At 37.0% G+C, this 20,744-nt stretch overlaps 1 protein-coding gene across 1 annotated transcript in view; it reads right to left on the bottom strand.

The window, feature by feature from the left end:
• The window catches only part of LOC308259299 (F-actin-monooxygenase MICAL2-like), a gene marked incomplete at both ends in the record, with an annotated part of 55,546 nt that overhangs the window by 32,642 nt on the left and 2,160 nt on the right, over positions 1-20,744 (bottom strand). Inside the window, one exon of the mRNA XM_080690218.1 lies at positions 19,249-20,575. Within this exon, the coding sequence (XP_080546344.1) occupies positions 19,249-20,575 (1,327 nt within the window). The remainder of the gene's footprint in view (positions 1-19,248; positions 20,576-20,744) is intronic.

The following is a 20,744-nucleotide window of genomic DNA, read 5'->3' as shown; positions in this document are numbered from 1 at the left end:
ATCTTCGTTCTGCAGTGGTAGCTTGTGTCTGAATAGAAATATGCCTGGGCGGGGAGAGAGGAGGAGAAGCAATTCCAAGCCGGCTAACATTCTCTCCAGCTTGCCTTCTCCTCCCCGTAATTTTCAACTATTCACCCCAGTGGGAGAGGCCAAGTTTTACAAAATAAGGGTAATTTTAACCTCCAGGAGCACATTTACATATGCTGTTGTTCAAAGCAAAATAATGCAAAACATGTATATAATAACACGAGCCTCTCTGGGGAGGCAGTTCAGTGTTTTCCACTTTAATTTGCCAGATGGGAAAGCTCAGGTAAAGATAGAAGCAAAAAACAGCATAATAATGGAGGAGGCACTGTGAGTAGTGAGCAGAGATTGCTTCCCAGTTCCAGCCATTAAATGATCACAGCGTAACTCAGTCCCGGAGTATTGACTTCTTAGTGTGTGAACTTGAGGAACTAACTTTACTTCCTTGAGTTTCTCAGGATCATGATTTCTAATTTGCAGAACTGCTGTAGAAGGGTGAAGACAGCCAATGCCAAGGGCCCGGCACTGGGTCTAGAACCCACTGGGTGCCCAGGTCAATGTTGTCTTCACTGTAGTCGTCACTGAGTACAATTAACAACACTGTGATGTCAGGAAAGCTGCCTCATTAACCTTCATCTGTGGAAGAAGCATAAATCTAAAGTTATAACCCTTTCTTTTCTTTCTTCTTTTTCCTTTCTTTTTTTGTGGTACTTGGGATTGAATCCAGGGGTGTTCTACCACTGAGCTACACTCCCAGCCCTATTTTAGGTTGAAATAGGGTCTCACTAAGTTGCTAATGGCCGTGCTAGGTTGCTGAGGCTGGCTTTGAGCCTGTGATCCTCCTGTCTCAGCCTCCCACGTACTGAGATTACAGGTGTGTATATTTCTGTTGAATTTCATTTGAAACCAAGGGAAAATGTTTCTAAATATAATGTATTTCTTAAACGCTGGTAAGAAGGAAGTTATATGGTTATCTCAGAATCCCTCTCCTCTCCTCTCCTCTCCTCTTCTCATGGAAGTAACTGCCTGGAGTTCACTCTTCATTTGTAAAGTTTTAGAAACACTGCAGCACTGTTCTACTCTGGCTACATTAGAGTGACTGGTTCCAGAATTGCTCTCCCACCACAAAGCACTCAAATCAGGACAAAATATACGAAGCATCTGTTTCTACACATTGAACAACAGGGCAGCATGGAACTATACTGAAAACAAGAACAGTAGCAAATGAAGAAAATTTTACAGTCGGAGTAGCTTTCTGCCCAGAGGTCTTCTCTAGATCACAGTGCAGAAAGAAAGACCCTAAAAAAAGCACTGCAGATTCCTTGAGTTGAAAAGGCAGAGATCAGAGTTTGGGCAGAATGATGCAACTGGAATGTCTGGAGAGAGCTATGCAGCAAAAGAACTTCAGAAATCAGCAGGAAAGTCCCTTTTCATCTATCACTTAATAGTCAAGTAGAGATGCACAGAGAGAGACTCCATGAGATTGGGCAAACAACTGCTGGACTGTTAGATGCTAAGCAGTCTCTAAAGCTTTTACATGGCAGATATGTTCAAGTTTTACTGAGCCAGGGTAGAAAAGACATTTGAAGCAGCAGAGATTATTGAAGAGTCACATTTTGCTAATGTGGATTATAGGTAGATACACTTGAGCAAAGCTTAAAAACAAGCCTTGAAGAGATCAGGATCAGAGGAGTCCGTGAGTTGCTTTATTGCCTGGCACACACACACACACATTTCCTGTTTAACATTGTTTAAAAAGACAAATGCAAGCCAGGCGTGGTGGCGCACGCTTGTAATCCCAGCATTCGGGAGGCTGAGACCGGAGGATGGCAGTTTGCGGACAGCCTCAGCTACTTAGTGAGGCCTCTGCAACTCAGTGAGACCCAGTTTCAAAATAAAGAATAAAAAATAGGTCAGGGAGTGTGGCTCGTAGGTCGAATGCCCCTGGGTTCCATCCTAGAACCCCCCCCCCAAAAAAAAAAAACAAATACAAAACTCAAAAAGTCTAGCAGGTGGTAAATAATTATGAGGTATAGATAAAATCAGAATGAGTCTGAAGAGAGAAAAATCAGAAAATAAAAGCAGGCCCAGAAATGATACACATGATGAAATTAGAAATCTAAAATTTAAAGTGGCTATTAAAATGCGCTCAAGAATTTTAAAATTCTACCTAAAACTGTTAGAAAAATTAATTTAATGAAGTTGTAGTACATAAAATTTATATGTGAAAAATCAGTATCATTTGTACATTAATAAAAACTACCTGAAAAAGGAATCATAGAAACTCATAGAAGCAGAGAGTAAAATGTGGTTACCAGGGACTAGGAGGTGGGGTGGGGGACAGGGAATATTGGTGAAAGATTTAAGTTTTTGGCTAACTAGAAGGAATAATTTCAAGAAATTTATTGTATAGTATAATGATAATAGTTAATATATTGTATTCTTGAAAATTGCTAAGAGTATAGATTTTAAAAGTTCTCCCTACAAAATATGGTAAGTATGTGAGATGATTCACATGCTGATTAGATACACTGAGTCATTCTGAAATGTTTATATTGCAAAGCATCATGCTATACAAGATGAATATATGCAATTTTTTTATTGGTGCACTGTATTCATACATCATAGTGGGATACAAACTTTTGTAGACATACATGCACACATCACCCAGTCAGCCCCCACCCGATCCCCACCCCATTCTCTCCCCATCCCTCCTTCCCATGCTTGGCTTAGTGGTTGACATCTAGTATTATAGCAATTTATCCAAAATTAAAAATGATAATCTCACATTACAGTTTCATATGTCTGATACCAAGCTTTTGATGACTTAAAGATAATATTTCAATATTTCTTTTTGCTTTCTTTCTTACCAGAGAATATTTTTTTCTATTTTTTTAGGTGAAACAATCATATATTTATATATTTATTTTTCAGAAAAAAATCTATCCTAATATGGAATATGGATTCTAGATACCCCAAACGATCTTGAAAAAGAACAAAGCTAGAAGATATATTTTCTGATTTCAAACCATATAAAGCTACAATAATTGAAACAGTGTAGTACTGTTCTAAAGGCAGATATATAAAACATTGGAGTTAAATACAAGCCTAGAGCCAAATTCTTCCCTATATTGTCAAGTTATTTTTGACAAGGTTTCCACGAAGATTTGGTGGTGGAAATAATAATCTTTTAACTAAATATTGTTGAAAAATAATAATTACATGGAAAAGAATAAAACTGGACCCTTACCTAATCCCATATTAACTCAAAATAGATAAAAGACCTAAGTATAAATCTTAAGACTATAAACTTTTAGAAGAAAATCTGGGTCATAAAGCCTCACAACACTGAAATTGGCAGTGATTTCTTGGATATGATTTCAATGGCACAGGCAACAGAAGAGTATACAAACTCCCTAAAAAATAAAAAAAATATTTTATATCCAAAGACAATGTAAACAGAGTTAAAAGTTACTAATAGAATTGGATAAAATATTTCCAAATGTTATATCTGAAGGTGTATTAATATTCCAACTAGAAATCCTAAAAATTAACAACAATAAAGGCAAACAATACCATTTAGAGATAGGTAAAAGACTAACATAAATAATGTATCTCCACAGATAACCAATCTTAGTTGTCTGTTGGATGGAAAATCTTGTTTCTCTGGTTCTGGGGTGTGTTACCTATTTCTTCTTTGTAGTTAATCTCTTTGAGTATTTTCTCTAGTGCTGGTTTTGAAGACATAAATTCCTTCAGTTTCTGTTTGTCATGGAAGGTTCTTATTTTTCCATCTAATTTGATAGAAAGTTTTGCTGGGTAGGAAATTTTTGGCTGGAAGTTGTTTTCTTTCAGAGTTTGGAATATGTTACTCCAAGCCCTTCTGGCTCTCATGACTTGGTTTGGGAAGTCTGGAGTGATTCTAATTGGTTTGCCTCTGAATGTCAGTTGGCCCTTTGTTTTTGTTGCCTTTAAGATTCTCTGCTTGGCTTCCACATTGGTCATTTTGACAATTATGCGGCATGGGGATCCTCTTCTCCGATCCTGTCTAAAGGGAGTTCTATAAGTTTCCTGGATCTGTGTATCAACCTCTTGCTCTATGTTTGGAAAATTTTCTGCTATTACTTCCTTGAAGAGATTGTTGATCCCTTTGGTTTCACTTTCTTTTCCCTCCTCTATTCCAATTATTCTTAGGTTAGCTCTCTTAAGATGGGCCCATATTTCTTCAATGTCAGATTCCTGCTGTTGGATATTTTTTTCTAGATTAGAAACTATGCGTTCATTTTTGGAATGATCATCTTCTAAGAGCGAGATTCTGTTCTCCATGTGGTCTAATTGGTTGTTTGTGCTTTGAATTGAGGCCCTTACTTCATTAATTGCATCCTTTATCTCTTTTTGGCTCTCTCTGAATTCTTTTCTAAGCACCTCTATTATTTCTACAGTTATTTTCCTGATTTGATCTTCTAGAAATCTCTTTTCCATGATTTTGGAAGTTTGTTATTCCTCTTTCCCATGATTTCGGAAGTTTGTGTCTTCTCTGGGTTCTTACCTTGGGTCACTATGACTTCACTTAAGGTGCTCTGGATCTCGAGTCTGTAGTATCTCAGACCCCACTACTCCTTTACTGGGTTGTATCACAGAGTCTCCGACCCAGAGAGTCGATAGAGGCTGCTTTAGACTGTGGGGGGTGCCAGGTTGCACGTTCTCCTATGGTGTGATATCTCTGCCACCGCCCCTCCCCCACTGGGTCAAGTCCCAGGGAGTACAGTACTGGGATTTCTCCTCTGTGGCCCGCAATTTGACTCACTGTTCTTGAGTGCGCAGATGTAGCTGTATCTCAGACCCCACTACTCCTTTACTGGGTTGTATCACAGAGTCTCCGACCCAGGGAGTTGATAAATATATGCAATTTTTGTCCATTAAGATTATTAAGCTGGGCGTGGTGGTGCACACTTGTAATCCCCGTACTTAGGAGTTGGAGCCAGCCGCGCACTGGCTTAAGAGACCCTGTTTCCAAATAAAAAAGTATAAAATAGGTCTGGGAGTGTAGCCCAGAGGTAGAAGGTTTTCCAGGAACCCCAGTACCACCAAAAAAAAAAAAAAAAAAAAAAGATTATTAAGACTGGGTCTAGTACTTAGGAGGCTGAGACAGGAGGATTGCAGGTTCATAGCCAGCCTCAGCAATTTAGTGAGATCCTGTTTCAAACTACAGAGTAAAATAGGGCTGGGTTCCATTCCCAGACCTGGAAAAACCAACCAAACAAATAAAAAAATAAACAAAATAAAATCATAACAAGGTATGGACCTTTATTATGTAAAATATATAACTCCAGAAAGAGTAAATAGAAAATAGTTTATTTTGTTTTGTTTTTTGTTTTGTTGGTACTGGGGTTGCTGGAAGCCCTTCTACCTCTGGGCTACACTCCCAGACCTATATTATACTTTTTTTTATTTTTGGAAACAGTGTCTCTTAAGCCAGCACGGCTGGCTTCAAACCTGCACGATCCTCCTGTCTCCGGCTCCAAAGTGCCGGGATTACTTTTCAGCATTTCTTTTGATATGAATCTGCTGAATATATAGGAATAAAAATGAACAAAATGTGGGAGGGAAATATAAGAAAGAAAGGAAGAAAGAAGTTAGAATGAATAATTAAAATAAATATGAGAAATGTATCCAAATATTTGAAAATTAAAAAACACATTTCTAAATCATCCATAAATCAAAGAGAAAAAATCACAAAGGAAATTAAGAATAATTTGACCTAAATGAAATACATAAACATATCAAAATCTGAGATGCAGCTAAAGCTGTGCTTAGAGAGAAATGTATGGCTTTAAATGTTTATATTAGAAAAAAAGGTAAAAGAATCAATGACTTAAACTAGTATACAAAATTAGAAAATATGACTTATGTTTAAAGAAGTTAGAGGATGACTATCAATTGACTTTCAGTAGAATCATGGAAGGCAGAAGACATCGTGAAGTGATATCATGAAGTCATAAAAAGATACTCTCAACTTGTAATCTATATTTTGAAGAAATGTCCCTCTAAAATAAGGGCAAAAGTGAAGAGTTTTTAGAAAAATGAAATCTGAGAGGATCTCTCTTCAGCAGACTCATATCAAAAGAAATGCTAAAAAGTTCTTTAAGCAGAAGAAAACCATGATGTCATGATAGTGTGGGTAAAAAAAGGAGGGATGATGAAGACTCCCTTCCTAAAAAGAAAATATGTATGTAAATCCAAATGGACATTGGTTGTTTAAAACTGTAACCACAATTTATATGGGATTAAAATATGTGTAAAATTAAAATGTGTGGCAGTAATAGCACAAAATTTGGAAGAAGGTAAATGGAATTTAAAGTTTTCTAAAGCCTTAAGTCATACAAGAAGAGAAGAGAACTGGAGGTTCATTTTAGTTGTCAATTAACATTGTAATCTCCTGGATAATGACCAAAATAACAGTGAGCAAAGTATACATAAATGCAGCTACTATATAATATGTATAATAAAACTAATAAGTAAAAGAGAGGGTAACTGAATTTTAAGAAGGACTTCCAATTAATCCGAATAAAGCAAAAAAAAAAAAAAGCTGAGACTAATGAAAAGCAAATAAGCTGATAAGACTTAGATCCAAATATACCAACAATTATGTGAACTGTAAGTAGACAACACAAAATAAAAGACAAAGACATCACAATGGATTTTTAAAAACCCAAACTATATGTTGCTTGTAGGAAAGACACTTTTTAAAGGGGTCTTTTTGGAACCGGGGATCAAACCCAGAGCACTACATCTGCAAAGCAGGTGCTTTGCCACTGAGCTATATTCCAGCCCCAGAAAGACACTTTAAATACAAGAACATAGTAAGGTTAAAGTAAAAAGAGGGAAAAAGAGATATGTGTTAAATAAACCAGAAGACAGCTGGTATTCAAAACATCAGATGAAGACATAAAGGCAGAAAGTAGGACAAAATAAGTGACATTTCATGATAATTACAAGATAAATGCAAAAGGATAACAATTCTAAATTTGTATTTAGCTAACAGCATAGCCTTATTATATAAAGTAAAAACTTACTGAAATAAAAATAATCAAACCCTCAATAATTCTTAGATTATTTATTTATTTATTTAGTGGTACTGGGATGGAACCCAGGGGCATTCTACCTCTGAGCTACACCCATAGCCTTATTTTTTATTCTTTATTTTGAAACAGGGTCTCACTAAGTTGAAGAGGGCCTCACTAATTAGCTGAAGCTGGCTATGAATCTGCAATCCTCCTGTCTCAGCCTCCAAGTACTGGTTTACAAGTGTATATGCCACCACACCCAGCTTATATACTTTAAACATAGCTCTCTGAGCAGGTGATAGAACAACCAGACAAAAATAAATAAATAAATCAGTAAGGATGTAAAAGATATAAAAAACATTTATCAACAAATTTGACCTAATATACATATATATATATATATATATATGATCACATCCAATAACTAGAGAATATACATTCATTTTAAATATACATGAAACATTTAAATTGGTGCTATGGCAAGCCATAAAGCAGGTATCAACAAACCTCAAAAGACTGAAGTCAGCCAGATGTGGTGGTGCATGCTTGTAATCCCAGTACTTGGGAGTATGAGACAGGAGGATCCAGGATCATGGCCAGCCTCAGTTACTTAGTGAGGCCCTCCACAACTTAGTGAGTCCCTATTTTAAACATTAAGAATTAAAAAAAAATGGTTCCCAGTGTTTGGGAGGCTGAGACAGGAGGATTGCAATGGGTGGACAGCCTCAGCTACTTAGTGAGACCTCTGCAACTCAATGAGACCCTGTTTCAAAATAAAGAATGAAAAACAGGGTTGGGGGTTTAGGTCTGAGGTAGAATGCCCCTGGGTTCCAGCACCAGTACTGAAAAAAAAGACTGAAGTCATATGCAATATGTATTCTGACAACAGTAGAATTAAGCTCGAAATCAATAAAGTGGTACATTAAAAGGTAGTACATTATGACCACATTAGGTTTACTTCAGAAATGCAATAATATTTTAACATTTTAAAATCTATATAAAATAGTTTTATAGAAATAATACATATTTTATTAAAATCAGTAAATTTTAACACATATTTCTTAAAAAGTATTTGATTAAACTTATTATTTATGAATAAAATCACAAGCTAGCAATAAAAGGGAACTTCATTAATCTAAGAAAGAATAAAAATAAGTCTACAGTAGATGTACTGAGTGAAGTACAATCTCTGACATTTGGAGAAAGACAATGAGTATATGATATTACCACTTTTATTTAGTATTGCATAACAGGTCCCAGAAAGTACAATAAGGCAGGAAAATAAAAAGTATACAACTGAAAAAGAAGATATCAGGCTGTCTTTATTTACATTATTACCTATGTAGAAATTCCTACAATAAAGTTAGTAGACTATTGAGTGAGTCTAGTAGTGTTAGCATTATGTTTCCATTTGTTAATGAGCTATTTAAAATAAAGTTAAGAAAAAATAAATTTATAATAGTATTGCAAGACATAGGACACATAAAGGATAAATTTAAAAAAATATGTGCAACATCTATACACTGAAAACTAAAAGACCTCTCTAAGAGAAATCAGGGGAAATCTAAATAAATTGAGAGGTATACTATCTTCATAGATTGAAATACTCAATAGGTGTCAATTCTTTGCAAACTCATCTACAGATTCCAAGCAAAGTTTCAGCAGTTTATTTGATAGGAACTGATAAACTAATTCTAATATTTCTTCTTCTATAAACACAAAAGACCTACATTCGCCAAATTAATTTTTAAGAGCAACAAAACTGGAAGCCTCTCACTATCTGTTTTTAAGAATTACTCTAAAGTAATTCTTAAAGAAATCAAGAATGTGCTTTTGGTGCAAAGATAAGCATAAAATGGACAAGATGGATGAGATGAAAGAGTTCAGATATATACATACATAAGTATAGTCGACTGATTATAAATGTGAAAAAGTAATTCACTGTGGGAAGTACAGTCTTTTTAATAAGTGGTACTGTATGGTTGAGTGTCTATAGGCAAACAATAGCACCACAAAACATAACTTTTTTTTGTGTGTGTGAAACTGGGAATTGAACCCAGGGCATTCTGCCTCCAAACTACATCTCAAACCCTACTTTTTATTCTCTATTTTGAAACAGGGTCTCACTTAGTAGCTTAGGCTGGCCACAAACCTCTGATTCTCCGGTCTCAGCCTCCCAAGTATTGGGATTACAAGCGTGTGTCACCACGCTAGGCAAAACATGACTCTTATTCACCATAAAAATAACTAGAATTGGATTATAGATTTTAGCTGAAATATAAAAATATAAAACTCTTGAGAGAAAACAAGAAATTCATAGTGACTGAGTTTAGCAAAGATTTCTTAAATTCTAATTCATTAAAAAAGGAAAACTAATAACTTTGACTACATCAAATTGAAATCTCTGCTCTTTGGAAGATGCTATAATGAAAAAAAAACCCTAATTCTTTAGGAGAAAATATTTGCAAAGACATATCTGATAAAAATTATTTACTTACTCATTTATTGATTTTGGTACTGGGGATTCAATGTAGGGGTGTTCTACCTCTGAGATAAACCCTCAGCCCTATTTTATTTTAAAACATGATTTAACTAAGTTGCTGAGTCTGGCCAAGAACCTACAATACTCCTGTCTCAGCCTTCCAAATACTGGGATTATAGGAATAGGCTACTGTACCTGGCTTATATCTAGGACTCTTAAAACTCAATAACAAGAAAAATCTATACGAGAGAAAATTGTTCGAATGTACCCCTTATGCTCCCCAATATATACACAAATGGAAAATTAGTGCATAGAAAGGTGCTCATAATCATTAGGGAAATAAAAATCATGAAATAACACTATACACTGCACTAAAATTAACAAGATGACAATGCCAAGTTTTGGCATGTATGTATTGTAGATAGAACTGTCATGCATGTCTATAGGAAATACTACTTTAGAAAAAAATTTTACTTTTTTTTCTTTTTATAAAAAACAACCCCTATACTGAGTATTTATTAAGATAAATAGAAATATACATCTATACAAAACCCTCTACATTAATGTTCATAGCTTTTATTCACATTTAAAAACAGAATCCAATCCCATCATTATCAACTGGTAAGCTGGATAAACAAATTGTGGCATATCCACATAATGAAATACTACTTGGCAATAAAAAAATGAATTATGGATATATCTAACAATCTGGAATCCCAAAAATATTATGCTAATTGAAGGAAGCCAAACAAAAAGACAACATAAAATTCTATTTTACTAATAGAATTATGCAATTCATTTATGTGACATTCTAGGATAAGACAATACTGAGAGCACAGAAAACACACCAGTGTTTGCCAGGGGCTGGGAATATGGTAAGGGGATTGATTCCAAACAGGCATGACAGAACCTTTTGGAATAATGAAATATCTATATCTGAATTTTGGAAGTAGTTCCATTACTACATGCATTTGTCAATGTATGTGGAATATATATATACACACACACATACACACACACACACGCACACACATATATATGTGTATATATATGCTTGAACCCAGGGGCATTCTACCTCTGAGCTATAGCCCAGCCCTATTTTTTATTCTTTATTCTGAAACAGGGTCTCACTGAGATGCAAAGGGCCTCACTAAGTATTAACTGAGGCTGTCCTTGAACTGTGATCCTCCTGTCTCAACTTCCCAACGACTGGAATCACAAACATGTGCCATCATGTCCAGCTGGAAATATATATATATATATTTTAAAAAGATGATTTTACTGTATTTATATTTTACTTCAATAGAAATATTGAGAGTTTAGTAAAGCAACTGAATTTAATTTCTTTCCTATTCAAAGTCAATCAATAGTAGAACTGATAAATCATAAGGTAATCCCATGATGGAAGATTTTCCACCAGGAGAATGAATAATACAGCCATGTGTAACAAAAAGGATACTGCTCATAAATACAATGTTGAATTAAATAAACTAGAATAGAAGGTTCATTTACCCTATTAGAAGTTAGTGGTTCCTCTTGCATAGGGGAGGTGGCCATGTGGGAATTAGGGGCTAGAAGGATACAGGGACCTCTGGGGTTGTGGACATATTGTTTTCTCATCTAGCTCCTACCATTTATCTGTGTCCAGTTTGTGAAAGTCATCAAGCTCTACACTTATGAGTATTTTTCTTTTATGTATTACACTTAGAAGAAAAGTTTTTAAAATTGCCTTTCTGTATCCAAGCAATAACAAATTAGAAACAAACATGGGAAAGAACTCATTCACAAAGTAAGAAAAATTACTATATAGGAATAAACCTTTGGGAATGCAGAATACCTTTATTAACAATACAATTAAAACATGAAGCATTCTTAAAACCTGACTAAATAGAGAGCTAGATTATATTCTTAAATGAAAAAATCCAGAACTATCAAATGTCTCCAAATTGATCAGTAAAAATCATACCACTTATAACCATATCAAAAAAGTCACTCATGCCGGGTGTGTGCATGCTTGTAATCCCCGCGCTTGGGAGGCGGAGACAGAAGGATTGTGCAGGTTCAAAGCCAGCTGTGTTGGCTTAAGAAAAAAAAAAAAAGAAAAAAAAATATAATAGGTCTGGGAGTGTAGCCCGGAGGTAGAAGGGTTTCCAGGAAACTTAGTATCACCAAAAAAAAAAAAAAAAAAAAAAAAAAAAAGAAGTTACTCACCTGGGAATTCACCTAATAAACATTAAACATTGTGTGAGATCTCTACAACTACAAAACATTGAAAGAAACTGAAAAGCCAGGTGTGGTGGTGCATGTTTCCCAGCATTTGGGAGGCTGAGACAGGAGGATCCGGATTCGCAGGCAGCCTCAGCTACTTAGTGAGGCCCTTTGCAACTTAGTGAGACCCTGTTTCAAAATAAATAATAAAAAAAGGGCTGGGGGTGTAGTTCCAAGGTTGAACGCCCCTGGGTTCCACCCCCAGTACTGCAAAAAAAAAAAAAGGAAGAAATTGAGGAGGACCTTAATAAATGTAGGGATATATCTTGTCTATGGATTTAGAGACTCAATAATGTAGCAATGTTAATTATCCCCAAATTTATAAGTTCAATGAAATATCAATCAAATAATCAGCAAACATTTTCTCGTGTGTGAAGATTGATGGAATGATTCTTTAAGTCATATGGAAATGCAGAAGGTCAAGAATAACCAAGACATTCTTAAAGAAGAGCAGAGTGAAGGATTCACTTGAGATTGTGAATACTTATCATAAAATATAATGAAGACAGTATGACTCGGGTGCAAGGACTCAAGGTTGCCAAAGGACTGTACTGTTCATTTTTTCCAGATCTGATGATAGCCTTCCTCATGCCTGTTCTTAGAACATTTACTAAAAAGGATTTGTGACTGTGAATTCTTCCTCTGTCCCTCGAGATGTGTATGTATCTCTTGCAATATGGGGGCTCTTTCTAAAGGATCTGAAAGCCATTCCTTTCCAATGTAATTATGACAAAGAATAGGACCACTGTCTCCCAGACAGAATTCTTACTTCATTACTGCCAGCCTGTTGACGCAGCTGGTTTAATATGCCTTTATACTGATTGGCTGTTTCAGTCATCATTCTCACTGCTATAACCCAAATACTTGATAATTGCAACTTAGAGGAAGAAAGATTCATTTGCTCACAGCTCTGGAGGTTTCAGTTCATGTTGTGCTCAGTGAAATCTGTAGAGCTCAGGGCGTAGCAGCAGGAAGCAGAAAGCAAAAGCAGAGGGACTCTGCTCTCCCATCATGGAGGCAAGAGAGAGAGAGAGAGAGAGAGAGAGAGAGAGAGAGAGAGAGAGAGAGAGAGAGAGAGAGAGAGAAGAAGAAGAAGAAGAAGAAGAAGAAGAAGAAGAAGAAGAAGAAGAAGAAGAAGAAGAAGAAAGGAGAGGAGAGGAGAGGAGAGGAGAGGAGAGGAGAGGAGAGGAGAGGAGAGGAGAGGAGAGGAGAGGAGAGGAGAGGAGAAGAGGGGAGAGAGGAAATGTATATAATTCCCAAGGGCACACACACAGGGACCCCTCCCCAGGAATCAAATCAGCCTTCAAAATGGCTGCCTTGTCTATCACATGAAGTCTAGAGGACATTCTAAGTCCAAACCATAACACTGGCCCTTGGTAATTTTTCTCTTCCTTGACTCTATTAAGCTACTTGATCATCTACTCATTTCCTCATTCTTCCTGTAAAGCACCCTTCTACTTCTAGAAAAATCAAAGTTGAGTTCTGTTCACACTGGTGCCTCTTCCCTATTGCAATAGTATATTACTGATTAAGATCTGTCCTTCCTACTTGAGTGTCCAGCTTCACTGGCAATACCCAATGTAAACTACACATACGCACCAGTAATAGGTAAAGGGTCCTCAAAGCAATATGGTCATGAATCAAAACTGAAAACAACGTCAATGCACACAGAATGCACAAATTGTGATATATTCATACAATGGTACAAAATGTAGCAATGGAAAAGAATAAGTGAAATCTGCACCCAACAACATGGATAAATCCCCACATCCTGATGTTAGATGAAAGCAGCCAGGAAGAAAAGGCACAGACTTGTGTTGGTTTCCTATTGCCATGCAACCAATTATTTCATATTCAGTAGCTTTACAGTACCCTTTTATTTATGGCTTATCTGGACACTCTGACACAAGGTGTCAGCCGGGCTATAGTTCTTCTTATGTGTAGCTCAGGGTTCTCTTTCAAGCTCACTCCTTTTTTTTTTTTTTTTTTTTTTTTTTTTGGGTAAAATTCAGTTCCTGGTGGTTGTAGGGCATAAGGTCTTTTTTTTCTATTTTCTGGCTATCAGATGGTGGTCAATCTTTCTTCCTAAAGGCTGTCTGTTCATGGCCCTCTCACAACAGGGCAGTTTACTACTTCTTTCAGGCCAGCAGTATCACATCTCTCAGGCTTAGAATCCAATCTCTGACTTTAGGAAGACCTTGTTAAGGACTCACCTGATTAAGTTAGGCCAGCCCAGTATGATCTCCCTTTTGATTAACTCAAAGTCAATTGGCTTGGAACTTAATTATATATGCAAAATCTCCTAACCTAATCACAGGACGGAGTGAAATCCATCATTTCCACGTTCTCACGACACTCCAGGGGATTAGAGTATAGAGAAAGCACACGAGGGGGCAGGAAACATGTGGTCCTCTTACAATTCTGCCTACCACAACACTGAATTACTCCATTTTTAAAAAGTAAAGAGCCACGTGTGGAGGTGCACGCTTGTAATCCTAGTACTTGGGAGGCTGAGACAGGAGGATTGCGGGTTTGTGGCCAGCCTTATCTACTTAGTGAGACTCTCCACAATTTAATGAGATCCTGTTTCAAAATAAAGAATAAAAAACAGGGCTGGGGGTGTGGCTCAGAGGTAGAATGCCCCTGGGTTCCATTTTCAGTACCACAAAAAAAGAGAAAGAAAAAAAAAAAAGAAAGTGAAAAAAAAAAAGTAAAAAATCCCTGCAAAAATAATAATTGAGGCTGCTAGCACCCTTGTGGCCAGCACCCTTGCTGGCTGGGGTATATCATGGGGGAAGAAGCAGGAGGGAGGCCTCTGCATGCTGGAAATGTCCTATAGCTTAATCTCAAAGGTTCACTTCCCAAACATGAAGGTTTGCTTCCCCCAAATTCATCAGTTGTAGATTTAATATTTGTGGGCTTTACTATACGTATGTTATGCTGCAATAAGAATTTTATACAAACACAAAAACAGTTTCAAGGGGGCCTTCTTTAATTATTCATAAGAATGATAACTAGCATTAGAACTGTTTATATAAAATGGGTACCAGTAACTGATTAGTTTATGCCCCTAAGTTGTTTAAATACCTTGGTAAGTTTATATAGCTATACCTTCAATTTATTTGGAAGATTGTCTTGTAAAAGTACAAATACTAAAATTTCAGTCTGGCTCTTATTCAAGTGATCACAGATTGGAGGAACTTCCTTTGAATGAGTGTGATACTGTTTGCTCTTCTTCATATGAAAGTGTGCACCAATGACCGTGCACACGTGTGCACAGGCATGTGCATTTTTTGGAATGGGCAGGGAGGAGGAAATAAAAGGAGATTAATAGGTTTAATCTGTTAGACTTGGAAAAGTCTTTACATTCTTTGATATGAAATAGGAATAAAAACTAGACCCAAGCCCTGCTTCCAGAGCTGGCCAGCCCTGACTTAATATCTTCTTACCGTTCTATTAATGAAGTCATATCATTTTCTAATAAATATAAATGAACACAGCTCTCCATGCTAAGTAAATCAGGAAAATGAATTTGCCCCAACCTATTATAACTAGCACATACAAAAGTCATATCAATGTGATGTCAATTATCCATAAGCCAATCATACCTATGAATTTAATGCAAAAATCTAAATAAAATATTAGCAAACAGAATTGAAAAGCATATTAAAATAAGATACAAAGCCTGGTGGTATTTATTTCACTAGTGCAAGGATGGTTAAACATTAGTAAATCTAATATAGAATTCATATTTCAAGCAAAGGAGAAAAAATAATTTAAACATCTGAAGACATTTGATAAAATATAACATCTAAATGTAAAAAGACATTTGATAAAATATAACATCTAAATTACTTTTGGAGATACACTATATATATATATATATATATATATATATATATATATATATACACATACAGGTCTGGGGATGGATGGAACCCAGGGGCATTCGACCTCTGAGCTACACCCCCTGCCCTATTTTTTATTCTTTATTTTGACAGGGTCTCACTGAGTTGCAGAGGGCCTCACTTAGTAGCTGAGGCTGCCCTTGAACCGAGTTCCTCCAGTTTCAGCCTCCCAAATGCTGGGATTACAAGCGTGTGCCACCATGCCTGGCTTACTTTTAGATATATTTGGATATATTTTAAAAAGATATTTGGGTCAATCCAGAAGCAGGGATCATTTTAAGTGGGAATAACCATTCTCATTAAGTCCCAAATTTTGAATTTTGTAACTATTTCAACAAATTGATACAGATGCATTAAAAGGCTGGAAATCACAATGGAGAGCTTATATGTGTTAATTAATATTATGTTAAAATCATTTTTAGCTGGGCGTGGTGGCGCACGCTTGTAATCCCCGCACTTGGGAGGCAGAGACAGGAGGATCATGCAGGTTCGAAGAAAGCCGTGTGCTCTGGCTTAGGAGACCCTGTTTCCAAATAAAAATGTAAAAATAGGTCTGGGAATGTAGCTTGGAGGTAGAAGGGCTTCCAGGAACCCTAGTACCACACACAAAAAAATCATTTTTATAATGTGGTCATATTTTTATTATATAATTATATTACATATGTTCAACTTTTTGTAGGTATTCCATATGTAAGATGATGGAACAAAATTTCAGATTAGGAATATAATAAGAAAATCATTATTACAACTTTTATTGAGTTGTCCTGAAGATTCCAGAAACAAAAGAAACTAGGGGAACAAAATGAGAGGTATATAATTTAAAAACAGAAAGTAAAATTATTACTTGCAGATGTTATGAATGTGTATTTGGGGATAACCTAGAGGTATCCATTCACAAACTCTTACAAAAGCGAATGCAGTAAAATTAATAAGTAATTAATGATTATATAGAAAGCAATAACTTTTCTTTATGTAATGATGGTAAGAAGATAGACCGAAATAGATCTTGTTTATAATAGCAACAAGAACTAATGTATCTAGTAGTAAACTTAATAAATGCATGTAATTTATACCATACAAAATTGTAAATATTCCTGAAGGTCACAAAAAATAAGTGAACAGATGGAAAGATAATTCATGTCATATTTATAACTTCTTGACCAGTTTGTTTATAAACTTAATCTCATAAAGAACTTACGAGACTTGAAAAGCCAGAAAATTCTAGAAAAAGATCAATAATGGAATTCTCTTCCTACCAAATAGTAAAATACATAAGGTAAAAATATATACATACAAATATATACAGTTAGCTAACTAAAATAGTGTGGTACTGATACATGATGGACAACTTGGTGGAATATAATAGATGGGACAGAAATAAATCCAGGTGTTGGAATTTGGTATTTGATAAAGCTGTCATCCCACATAACAAAGAAAAGGATTAGTTATTCGCTAAATTATTTTAGGATGACCAGAAAATATCTTAAAAAATTAAGGTTGGATTCATAACTTCTATTTTTCTTTTTTTCTTTTTTGTGGAACTATGAATTGAACCCAGAAACATTCTACTTTCGAGTTAAACTCCCAGACCTTTAAAAAATTTTTATTTTGAAACAGGGTCTCAGTAGGTTGATGAGAGTCTTGTTACATTGCTGAGGCTGTCCTTAAACCTGAAATCCTCCTGTTTCAGCCTCCCAAGTATTGGAATTACTGACATGCACTGCCATATACCTAGTTCATAGCTTACATTTTACATTAGGATAATTAGGATAATTTTTAATGTAAATATTGAAATGTGAAATACAAAAAAGGACCAAACAAAAATATTCAAAGAAAATTATAGGAAAGTTCCGTAAACTTGGACATTCTTTTTTTTTAGAAGTATTACATAAAAATAAAAATTGTGCGCAACAAAACCCACCATAAAGCTAAACAAAAACAAGAAACTATGATAAATACTTGTAATCCATAGCATCACAAAAAGGTAGCTCCCTTAAAATAGAGTTCCTACATATCACTAAGAAAATTCCAACAAACCAATAGAAAATTGGACGAAGCACAGAAGCAACAGTACAACAGTATACAGGAAAGGAAATATAAATGTCCTTTTGACATATGAAAAGATGCTCAATGGCTTTATAGAAATTTAAACTACTCTGAGGTCTGTTTTACCTATTATATCGGTGTCCCCATTGCTCTGTACTACATTATGATGTAAGACTACAATGCACAAATAAAAGTATACTTAAAAAAGAAGAAAGAGAGGCAGATAACCTGCTGGTTAGTGCAAGAATACGAACAACACGGGTGCTTTGCTGCTGGGAATGTGATCTGGTCTCTGTGATGGAGGACAATAGAAGAAAACCCATCTAAAGTCCCAGTTTGCAAGATTTTTGTTTCAGCATTTCTACTTCTGGGAATTTATTATCCTGCAGATAAATTCACACATATGCCAATGGCCCAAGTTTTCAGTTAATGGTGTTTTGCAATAACAAAAGATTTGAAATAACAAACATTAACATCACTGGGGACTGACTGCATACATTATGGTACACCACGCTGTGGAATGCTAGACAGCTATGAAACAAAGGAGAAAGTTCTTTATGTACTAATCCAGAATGATTTCCAAAATAAAGTTAAAAGTACAAAAAAAAGTATGTAAAGTATGCTACCACTAGTATAAAAAAAAGGAATATGTAAATTTGCTCTAACATAAATAAGTTCCTTCTGGGAGAGTGCCTACGAAACTGATAATATCTTTCATGAGAGGTGGGGTCTTAATGGCTCATAGAGAAGGAAGGGAAGGAGGACTTTTCATCTTGGGCCTTTTGTACCCTTTGGTTTAAAACCATAGGAATATAATAATATAATAGTATCTACAAAAATACATCACACACGAAATTTACAATGTAGTTACACTCTAGCCTGTCTGTGCTGATCCCAAACTGTGCTGCAAAGTTTCTTGTTAATCTGTATAGATGTTTGATTGGCAAACAATAGATGATGAATAATTTTGTACTCGAAAACTAAAGTTCCAAAATAAAAGTTAAATAAGAAAAGGGAAAAGATAAAAAGAGTCATTCAATAATAAAAATAGTAGGACCACAGTTTGCTTAAAGCAATCAGACAAATAACAAAATAGAAGTCATGTGAATGTTTAGCTAAACTGTCCCTCATAAAATATACAAAATCTTTGGCAAGGTAGAGAATTGATGAAATAATATATTTTGCTTTTTACTAGATATTTTCACGTTGTTGGATTTATTCTGACTCCTTATGTTAATTTCAGAATTAAAACTAAAATCTACATTTCTATTGATAACCAAATATATAAAAATTTCTATTTTAATTTTTTCAAAAATCTTAACTTCAACTTTTCCTACTTTTGTGAAAATTTAATTTGAGAAGCAAAGCAAAGAGAAAGAGGCCTGTCTGCATCCAACGAGGACAACTAACTGACCAGCACGAAGTAGAGTCTGATCAGGAAAGACCCACTTACTTGCATCTCTTGCTGGAGGAGGAGGGTGGGCTCCCTGCCCCAGGCAGGTGTTTCTTAAGGGCTGCACCAGCTTCTCCTGAGGTGGGACGCTGCTTCCAGGCAAAACCTTCCCCTTGGAGCTGCAAAAGAGGTCTCTGACGTCCTTCCTTTGTTTGGATTCTTGGAGGAAACTCTCAACAGACTTGTCTTTGAGTCTGAGGGAAGGAAGAAGGGAGCTTTTTCCTCTAGGACTCCTGGCGCCATCTGGTAATGTCTCTTGCAAACTTACTTTCTCCAGGAGCTTGGGGACATCTTCGATCTTACTGCAGGGTGGGCACTGGAGTGCAGGAAACATCTTAGATGGCCGATTGGGCAAACTTCGGGAGCGGAGGGCAGGATTAAGAGGACCAAGGTTCGCGGACTGGGCAGCCCAGGCAGCTGGGGTGCCCAGGGAGAAGAGTGCTGGGGCTCTGCTGGACATCTGCCTCACGGGGGACTGCAGGCCCCCATCTCTGCTGGAACTGGTTTTCCGAAGGCTAAATGAGCGGACGCAGGGGTGTGGCTGGCCAGTGGGCGCGGGTTTTGATTCTGGCTTGGCACAGGCCTTCTTCCCTCCTTCAGAGTTGGGGAAGATGGGCCCCAGGGACCTTCGGATGGCATTTGCTATGAGCCGCAGTGGGGACTTGGGAGGGGGTACGCTGGGCGCACGGACTTCAGGGGTCTGTGTCTCCTCCTGGGGCTCTGTCTGAGCAGGCAGGGTGTCTGACCCTGCCCCAGGGAGGGTCAAGGGGTGGATGGGTTTCAGCGCCTGGCCTCTTCTGCAGTTCTCTGTGCTTTCCTGGGAAAGCCGCCCTCCAGCCTCGAGGCGCAGGCTGTCAGTCATTCTTTGGTCATTCCAGTCCAGTAACATGGTCTTCTGCTCCTGAGTGAGGACTAACTTCTTCAAGCCCAGCTTCTTCTCTGCTGGCTCTGACCTGCCCTCCTGTCCCCACTCGGGTCTGATACACCCTTCTGCTGGGTGCTTTTGAGCCCTAAGAGAGAGCTCTTGGTCTGGTGAGTATGGGTCCTTCCCCCAAGGGGGGTATGGGTCTTTATGGATGCTTCTTGTACTCACAAGAGGGGCTGGTGCTTCCTGATACCCCTTGGAAGCCACCTGGGCAGGGTGTGGTGAGCCATCTCCGCCAGGGCTCACCAGGCAGTATTCTGCCCGCTCCAGCACTGCACCGTGAGGCAGATAGAGGGGCATCTCCGTGGGCGCCCCCTGGGTTCTGGCTCGTCTCAGGAAGATTGGGGTGGAAGGGCTGAAATGACCTCTGGAGACCTGTGAGTGGGGCTTGTAAGTGGTCACCTACAGGGGAGAGGAAGAAATAGCAGATACTAAAAAATTCCCAGCCTTTACATGGGGAAGTCAAGTCTCCATTCATACCCTATTTCCTGCCTTTCTCTGGATCTCAGATACCCAAAGTAGAACAGAATTTTTGCCTAAGAAGACTTCAAGGGGTTGTTCTTTGTTCTAA

This window comes from Muscardinus avellanarius (genome assembly GCF_963383645.1).
Source record: "Muscardinus avellanarius genome assembly, chromosome: 1".
In the NCBI taxonomy this organism is placed as follows: domain Eukaryota; kingdom Metazoa; phylum Chordata; class Mammalia; order Rodentia; family Gliridae; genus Muscardinus; species Muscardinus avellanarius.
Note: the sequence above shows the minus strand (reverse complement) of the source record. Positions and strands in the feature narration are given on the sequence as shown.